We start from the raw sequence: 10,000 nt of genomic DNA on the forward strand, positions 1-10,000 counted from the left end.
TCTCTAGGGGTAGTACTGTATACTAAACATGGTCTGGTTAGGGGTAGTACTGTATACTGAACATGGTCTGGTTAGGGGTAGTACTGTATACTGAACATGGTCTGGTTAGGGGTAGTACTGTATACTGAACATGGTCTGGTTAGGGGTAGTACTGTATACTGAACATGGTCTGGTTAGGGGTAGTACTGTATACTGAACATGGTCTGGTTAGGGGTAGTACTGTATACTGAACATGGTCTGGTTAGGGGTAGTACTGTATACTGAACATGGCCTGGTTAGGGGTAGTACTGTATACTGAACATGGTACCAGTCTGGTTAGGGGTAGTACTGTATACTGAACATGGTACCAGTCTGGTTAGGGGTAGTACTGCATACTGAACATGGTACCAGTCTGGTTAGGGGTAGTACTGTATACTGAACATGGTCTGGTTAGGGGTAGTACTGTATACTGAACATGGTACCAGTCTGGTTAGGGGTAGTACTGTATACTGAACATGGTCTGGTTAGGGGTAGTACTGTATACTGAACATGGTACCAGTCTGGTTAGGGGTATTACTGTATACTGAAGATGGTACCAGTCTGGTTAGGGGTAGTACTGTATACTGAACATGGTCTGGTTAGGGGTAGTACTGTATACTGAACATGGTCTGGTTAGGGGTAGTACTGCAGACTGAACATGGTACCAGTCTGGTTACTACCACTGGATGCTGGACTTCCTGGACCCCCCCCCTCCCCACCACCACCAACCCACCCCCAGGTGGTGAGGGTAGGCAACAACACATCCGCTACACTGACCCTCAACAGAGGGGCCCCTCAAGGGTGCGTGCTAAGTCCCCTACTGTACTGGACGAAACCATCACTGTGTTTGCCGACGACACAACTGTGGTAGGCCTAATAACCGACGACGACGAGACAGCCTATAAGGGGGAAGACAGAGACCTGGCAGTGTGTTGCCAGGACAACAACCTCTCCCTCAGGGTCAGCAAGACAAAGGATCTGATTGTGGACTATAGGAAAGGGCGGGGCTGAGCACGCACCCATTTACGGTGCCTTCGGAGGACATAGGACTCTCCAGAGGGTGGTGCGGTCTGCCCAACACATCACTGGGGGCAAACTACCTGCCCCCCAGGACACCTATAGCACCTGATGTCACAGGAAGGCCAAAAAGATCATCAAGGACCTCAGCCACCCGAGTCACGACCTGTTCATTTCAAGTACAGTGACATTTAGAAAGTATTCAGACCTTTTGACTTTTTCCACATTTTGATACTTTACAGCCTTATTCTAAAATGGATTTAAAAAATCATAATCAATTTGCACACAATACCTCATAATGACAAAGCAAAAACTGTTTTTTTTTTTATTTTTGGCTAATTTGTAAAAAAATTAAAAACTGTAATGTCACATTTACGTAAGAATTCAGACCCTTTACTCAGTACTTTGTTGAAGCACATTTGGCAGTGATTACAGCCTCAATTCTTCTTAGGTATGACGCTACAAGCTTGGCACACCTGTGCTTTGGGGAGTTTCTCCCATTTTTCTCCCATTTTTCTATGCGGATCCTCTCAATCTCTGTCATGTTGGATGGGGAGTGTCGCTGCACAGCTATTTTCAGGTCTCTCCAGAGATGTTACATCGGGTTCAAGTCCGGGCTCTGGCTGGCCCACTCAAGGACGTTCAGAGAGGGCCTCACCTGTGTGGTCTTGGCTGTGTGCTTAGGGTCGTTGTCCTGCTGGAAGGTGAACCTTTGTCCCAGTCTATGGTCCTGAGCAGGTTTTCATCAAGCATCTCTCTGTACTTTGCTCCATTAATCTTTCCCTCGATCCTGACTAGTCTCCCAGTCCCTGCCGCTGAAAAACATCCCCACATCATGATTCTGCCACCACCATGCTTCACCGTAGGGATGGTACCAGGTTTCCTACAGTCTTGGTTTCATCAGACCAAAGCATCTTGTTTCTCTTTAGGTGCCTTTTGTAAAATTCCAAGTGGGCTGTCATGTGCCTTTTACAGAGGAGTGGCTTCCTTCTGGCCATAAAGGCCTGATAAACCATAAAGGCCTGATTGGTGGTGTGCTGCAGAGAAGGTTATCCTTCTGGAAGCTTCTCCCATCTCCACAGATGATCTCTGGAGCTCTGTCAGAGTGACCATCGGGTTCTTGGTCACCTCCCTGACCAAGGCCCTTCTCCCCTGATTGCTCAATTTGGTTGGGAGGCCAGCTCTAGGAAGAGTCTTGATGGTTTCAAACTTCTTCCATTTAAGAATGATGGAGGCCACTGTGTTCTTGGTGACCTACAATGCTGGAGAAATGTGTTGGTACCCTTCCCAAGATCTGTGCCTTTGGCACAATCCTGTCTCGGAGCTCAATTCCTTCAACCGGTTGGCATGTTTTTTGCTCAGACATGCACTGTCAAATGTGGGACATTATATAGACAGTTGTGTGCCTTTCCAAATCCTGCCCAATCAATTTAATTTACCACAGGTGGACTCCAATGAAGTTGTAGAAACATCTCAAGGATGATCAATGGAAAGGTTTTGTATAATATTTTGTTTAACTTTGCTCGTAAGCAAGCATTTCACAGTAAAGTTGTACTTGTCGAATGTGAAAAATACAAATGTGTTTTATTTTATATTTTCCTAAGCGACATAGAGTAGCAATTAGGATTACGTGCCTTGCTCAAGGGCACATAGTCATATTTTCTCACCTAGTCGCCCAATGCTCTTAACTCGCTAGGCTACCTGACACCCCAGGTACATTTAAAAAAAAATATATATATATATATCACATGTCATATTCATTTTTTAACATCTGTGTCCCTTTTGTCTATGAGTTTGTAGTGGAATGACCACATGGTTTAAGAGGAAATGGCCTCATTAACAACAACAGCATCTAATCAACAATTGCATCATTTTCTGCAAGTATTAACTTTTTTCACAACCAGTTTGACACCAAAAACATTGACAACAAAGACTTACTGACAATAGTAAAATAACTAAGTGATTAAAACATTTTTTTTTAAATAAAGGATATTTCATCCTGAAACCCTCATATTAAACACCAATGTTATTCAGTTAGTTAATGTTTTATATTTAGAATGATGTTTTACAGCTTTGTCCTTGTATTTGAGTTTTTTTTTAATACCATCTTTGATGGTAGATAATTACAGACTCCTGAAGTACCTAAAAGGGCCACTAGATGTCTTGTGATAAATTACACAAAATCCTTGAAAGTAAAAAAGAAGAAGAACATGCTGCTAAACTTACCAACAAACTTACTAACTTACAACCCAGTCATAACAAGTCCACTGCCTGCCTCTCTTCTCCTGTGCTTACAGAATAACAGATAAAACATAATTTTTATGGCTTACAGTAGGTGAAGTTGTCTCCCCTCAGAGATTGGGGTCACGTCCAGGGTCTGACATGATCTACGACAACACACTGTTGTAACTATGCTGAAATGCCTAAGGTTAAGTTCCTCAACTGATTTTTTTTCACCTTGTCGGGCTCGAGGATTCCAACTGGCGTCCTTTCGGTTGGTTCTAACCGCTAGGCTACCTGAGCCTGAAGATACAGTAGAACGGTTGGTTCTAACCACTAGGCTACCTGAGCCTGAAGATACAGTAGAACGGTTGGTTCTAACCGCTAGGCTACCTGAGCCTGACAATACAGTAGAACGGTTGGTTCTAATCACTAGGCTACCTGAGCCTGAAGATACAGTAGAACGGTTGGTCCTAACCGCTAGGCTACCTGAGCCTGACGATACAGTAGAACGCACAACGGCTCTGGGTAAATGTGTCAACAACCCAGGGTCTGTCTGAGAAGTAGTGGATGTCTGAATAGATGACTACTGCACATGCTCTGGAAGGGTAATCTATACGCATTATTATGCATGGGAAAATGCAGTACGTGGACTTGTGTAAATCTTCTGGGAGACTAGCTGAGACAAGAAAGTCATCATGGATCAGTTGCGATTCATTCACCACTCCTTAGAGAGTTATCTGACCTCTCTATGGTCCTTTGACAGGACATGTATGGAGGATTCTTTACGACGAGCCCATATCCAGAGTTTAAGATTAGCCAAACAGCTGTTTAAGACAGGTTGTCTTGACATACAACATTTTATAGTGTAGCTGTAATGATCTGGCATGAAAAAGATGACACGAATCTGAACTCCGTGACACTAGCGTTGATGACAACACTGTAAGTCTTCAGTCAGTGTTGACCTTCTCAGAGTGAGAGGTAGTGGACCCGAGGAGGCTCCTGATTGGAACAGCAGGACACAAATACAATAATCACAATTTACTAGTCTGGGAGTAAAAGGATTTTCTAATACTGGTGGTCATAGAACTATGTCAAAGGAATTCTCCTTTTGTATGTTAAGAACTCTGTTTGTTTGATTATTTTTAATACTGGTCATCAATATGAAATCATTTTATTGATTCCAAAGACACGTTATTTTTAGTTCTGTCAAACCAAATTTCTTGTATTATGATTAACTAATTAATTATGTTTTTTTAAAACAGCATTTAATTATAATTCATTATTTAACAGGAGAGTAATAATTAATCGCTTTGTGTAAATTTGATTGACAAAAAAAAGCAAAACCAATTTGCATAAGGAAGGAGACAAAAATAATTATGAATATGAATATGCAGCTGAAGCACCCTTCTACGATTCGATTCTAGCTCCATAATGAATAGACATGAACATCAACACCCTGTCGGAGCACACGACACTGAGAGCTTACTGTACGTACAATATATTATTTATTATGTTATCATTTATACACGTGTTTGTCATTTCTGGGAGGAAACATCAGAGCACGTGTGTTAATTGATGTGTTGGTTTCCTGTCTAGCTAACACACACAGATACACGCAGCACCAGCTAGAATAATAACATTTCTTCAGAGAAGAAGATGTGTTCATACAAATGAAACTGACACAATTCTGTTTGTTTTTTTCTAACTCAGTAAATTTTGTTAGTAATTATCTCTCAAACATACTGCTGCTCTTATTTTAAAGATCGATCTTCACAACTAACCAGCTCTGACAAATGGGCCTCTGCACCAACAACATTTAAAACGGTGTCCCACCAACTAACCGCCAGTCAGTTGCCATGGTTTCAATATTGAACTTCATGTGGTTTAAAAAAAAAAAAAAACTTAAATCAAGAAGTAGGTACTTCGTGTCTGATGTTCCCATGGAGATTCAATTTAGACCGTGAAAGACGGGAGAACCTCTGGATGGAAGATGGACCGATAGGTCTGTCTGTTGGTCTGTCGATATACCAATCAATTACTCTCCGTGCTTTTACAGGTTCCTCTCCCTGTATCTATACACTCTCCCTCTTTCTCTCTCTCTCTCTCTCTCTCTCTCTCTCTCTCTCTCTCTCTCTCTCTCTCTCTGTCTCTCTGTTTCTCTCTCTCTCTGTCTCTCTCTCTCTCTCTCTCTCTCTCTCTGCCTCTCTCTCTCTCTCTCTGTGTCTCTCTCTCTCTCTCTCTCTCTCTCTCTCTCTCTGTCTCTCTGTCTCTCTCTCTCTCTGTCTCTGTCTCTGTCTCTGTCTCTGTCTCTGTCTCTGTCTCTCTCTCTCTCTCTCTCTCTCTCTCTCTCTCTCTCTCTCTCTCTCTCTCTCTCTCTCTCTCTGTCTCTCTCCGTCTGTCTCTCTGTCTCTCTCTGTCTTCCTAGCTGTAGATACATGCTCTCTGGTGCAACAATCCTTATTGACAGGGCTCAGAGTTAATAGGGTTGGAGGATGGGAGCTACCATAACAAACTAGAGAACCCCCACAAGACCATAAACGCCTCTACTGTAAAATAGAAACAATAATGATTAGAAAACAGCAGTGTTCTATGTTATGTGGATATGGTGGGTCCAGGATAACTCTTTGTATTGGATATGTTTTTGTTTTGTAAAGGACCTGTTGTTACAAAGGGTAGAGCTGTTGTAACGGATGTGAAACGGCTAGCTTAGTTAGCGGTGGTGCTACTGTAACGGATGTGAAACGGCTAGCTTAGTTAGCGGTGGTGCGCGCTAAATAGCGTTTCAATCGTTGACGTCACTTGCTCTGAGACCTTGAAGTAGTAGTTCCCCTTGCTCTGCAAGAGCCGCGGCTTTTGTGGAGCGATGGGTAACAATGCCTTTGAGGGTGACTGTTGTTGATGTGTGCAGAGGGTCCCTGGTTCGCGCCCGGGTATGGGCGAGGGGACTGTCTAAAGTTATACTGTTACATTAAGATCAATCTGAAATGTTATATACTGTATATTATATATTATATTATATAGTGAAATGTCTTTTTGCTTTAACTGTCTATGTCATAAACCTAATGCAGGAAGGGTCAGTTTTTTGATGTGAGTGGTTTAGAAACGAGAGCCACTTGAGTTAGTCGCTGTCTAGCTGCGCTGTGAGAGAGACAACCCACTCTGCGTGCTGTTTTTTTGTTGTTGTTCTGTCTAAACGGTGGGGACTTATTCCGGGAGAAGATTTAGCTCTGTTGGGGGACTTGAAGTAGAGACCGTGTCAGTGAGGAACGTAAATGCTGTGTTCTCTCCAGGCCTTGTGACTGTCACGGCAGGCTATTTTCAGAACCGTACTCTTCGCTGAAAGCTCCCGTGTGTTTAAAAGCTGTAGTAAACAGTGTGATAATCTCTAGACTCTACTTCTCATCACATCTAAGTCTGATTCTGGACTGTTTAGAGATGCTGTATCAATGTAAATAAAGAATAAAGCCATGGATTATATTATTGTATTCTCTAGGCTATGTTCTGTACTGTATGTTCCCATTTGACCTGCTAAATCAGGGTCACACAGAGGTTCTTCTTCAACAAATCTACTTTGAAACAAACAAAGTATTCCGACCCCTTGACTTTATTTTTCACGTTTTGCTGTACGCTACAGCCTTAATCTAAAATTGATTTAAAAAAAAAATCCTCATCCATCTAAAACAAAATACCCCACAATGACACAGTTTTTCTTCAGACTCTTTGAGACCCCAAATTGAGCTCCAGTACATCCTGTTTCCAATCATCATCCTTGCGATGTTTCTACAACTTGATTGGAGTCCAATTGAATTGGACATGATTTGGAAAGGCACACACCTGTCTATATAAAGGTCCCACGATTGACTGTGCATGTCAGAGCAAAGACCAAGCCATTAGGTCGAAGGAATTGTCCGTAGAGCTCCGAGACAGGATTGTTTCAAGGCACAGATCAGGGGAAGGGTACCAAAACATTTCTGCAGCATTGAAGGTCCCCAATAACACAGTGGCCTCCATCACTCATAGGGACAGCTGCTAGCGGGACACCAGCCGACAACATCCGGTGAAATTGGAGGGAACGCAATTCCAATAAATAATCATAATATTAAACATTCATGAACATACAAGTCTCTTATATCATTTAAAAGCTTAAATTCTTGTTAATCTAACTGCGTCATCCGATTTACAATAGGCTCTACGGCGAAAGCATAGCATGCGATTGTCTGAGGATGGCGCCCCACTTCAACATATTTTTCAACCAGCACAGGCTTCATTAAATCACAAATAGCGATTAAATAAATCACTTACTTTTGAAGCTCTTCCTCTGTTTGCAATCCAAAGGGTCCCAGCTACAACATGAAATGTCCTTTTGTTAGATAAAATCCTTCTTTATATCCCAAAAAGTCTGTTTCAGTAATCCACTCGTTCAACGTGCAGACAAAGGAGTCCAAAAAGTCACTGCTAAACTTAGTCCAAACAAGTCAAACGATGTTTCTATTTAATCCTCTAAAATGGAATTAAACTATAATATTTCCTACAGAAAGTAGAATGTTCAATAGGAAAGCAAAATTAGTAAACCCACGCCCCCTCTCCCTCATTTGCGAAAGACTGATATTGTTCCGGTGCTCTCCTAACCAAAACTCCAAATTCTTGCTTGTTTTCCAAAACAAAAGCCTGAAACCTTGAACAAAGACTGTTGACATCTAGTGTAAACCATAGGAATTGCAATCTGGGAGACGGAATTACATAGGAACAATAGGTTTCCATTATAAGAGCCTGGGTCCTCAAAAAAATATATATTGCCGGTTGGTTTTTCCTCAGATTTTTGCCTACCATATCACTTCTGTTATAGTTTCAGACATTATTTTAACATTTTTAGAAACTTCAAGGTGTTTTCTGTCCAATGCTACCAATTATATGCATATCCTGGCTTATGGGCCTGATTAAGAGGCAGTTTACTTTGGGCACGTCAGTCAAGGAAACTAGACCCTATCCCTAAGAAGCTTTACATTTTTAATGGAAGATGTTTGGAACCAAACACTCTTTCTAGTGCTGGAAGCCCGGCCAAACTGAGCAATCGGGGGAGAAGGGCCTTGGTCAGGGAGGTGACCAAGAACCACATTGTCACTATGACAGAGCTGCAGAGTTCCACTGTGGAAATGGGAGAACATTCCAGAAGGACAACCATCTCTGCAGCACTCCACCAATCAGGCCTTTATGATAGAGTGGACAGATAGAAGCCACTCCTCAGTAAAAGGCACATGACAGCCCGCTTAGAGTTTGTCAAAAGGCACCTAAAGGACTCTCAGCCCATCAGACCTGGTCTGTTGAAACCAAGATTGAACACTTTTGCATGAATGCCAAGCGTCAGGTCTGGAGGAAACCTGGCACCATCCCTACGGTGAAGCATGGTGGTGGCAGCATCATGCTATAGGGATATTTTTCAGCGGCAGGGACTGGGAGATTTGCCAGGATTGAGAGAAAGATGAACGGCGCAAAGTATAGACAGATCCTTGATGAAAACCTGCTCCAGAGCGCTCAGGACCTCAGACTGGGACAAAGGTTCACCTTCCAACAGGACAATGACCCTAAGCACACAGCCAAGGCAACAACATAAGTGGCTTCGGGACAAGTCTCTGAATGTCCTTGAGTGACCAGCCAGAGCCCGGATTTAAACTCGATCGAACATCTCTGGAGAGACCTGAAAATAGCTGTGCAGCGACATTCCCCATCCAACCTGACAGAGCTTGAGAGGATATGCAGAGAAGAATGGGAGAACCTCCCCAAGTACAGGTGTGCCAAGCTAGTATCATACCAAAGAAGACACGAGGCTGTAATCGCTGCCAAAGGTGCTTCAACAAAGTACTGAGTAAAGGGTCTGAATACTTATGTAAATGTCATATTTCAGTTTTTATATTTAATTCATTTGCATAGATGTCTAAAAAACCTGTTTTTCCTTCGTCATTATGGGTTATTGTGATGTCATTATGGGGTATTGTGATGTCATTATGGGGTATTGTGATGTCATTATGGGGTATTGTGATGTCTTTATGGGGTATTGTGATGTCATTATGGGGTGTAGACCCCGACCAATGCCCTGTGTGTAGACCCCGACCAATGCACTGTGTGTAGACCCTGACCAATGCACTGTACACCTCACACACATGGTTATGGGCTATAAAAAAAATAAGTATTACATTTTGAGGTTGTATCCCAATATTACACTTTATATACATCACAGAAGACTGAAATGTAACAAAACCGTTTGACATAGAAACACCAGATTTTCAATTATGTTTTTTTTTAATGTGTATTAAATATGAATAACATTCTAACCATGAGGCCACTAGGTCATTTGACTGCGGGAAAGGACTAATGGTCTTTAACTGCATTGATTGATTGTAATTAACAGTGTTCCTGGTCTCCCACAGAGCCCAGTTCCCACTATGTCATCTCCCTAAAGGCGTTCAACAATGCAGGAGAGGGTGTCCCCCTGTATGAGAGTGCTGTGACCAGGTCTATAACAGGTATGTAATGGTTCTACGCTAGCGAGCTAACCCATGAAATCATATGGTGCTAAGCCAGCTAGTGAGCTAACCCATGAAATTGTATGGTGCTAAGCTAGCTAGCAAGCTAACCCATGATATCATATGGAGCTAAGCCAGCTAGCTAGCTAACCCATGAAATCATATGGTGCTAAACCAGCTAGCTAGCTAAGCTAGCTAATTTTCCCATTAAAACACATTAA

General features: G+C 42.4%; 1 protein-coding gene across 1 annotated transcript in view; it reads left to right on the forward strand.

Moving 5' to 3' along the window:
- The window catches only part of LOC139421845 (DCC netrin 1 receptor), a 729,366-nt gene that overhangs the window by 590,547 nt on the left and 128,819 nt on the right, over positions 1–10,000 (forward strand). Inside the window, exon 16 of the mRNA XM_071172971.1 lies at positions 9,684–9,779. Within this exon, the coding sequence (XP_071029072.1) occupies positions 9,684–9,779 (96 nt within the window). The remainder of the gene's footprint in view (positions 1–9,683; positions 9,780–10,000) is intronic.

This window comes from Oncorhynchus clarkii, chromosome 12 (genome assembly GCF_045791955.1).
Source record: "Oncorhynchus clarkii lewisi isolate Uvic-CL-2024 chromosome 12, UVic_Ocla_1.0, whole genome shotgun sequence".
Lineage (NCBI taxonomy): Eukaryota > Metazoa > Chordata > Actinopteri > Salmoniformes > Salmonidae > Oncorhynchus > Oncorhynchus clarkii.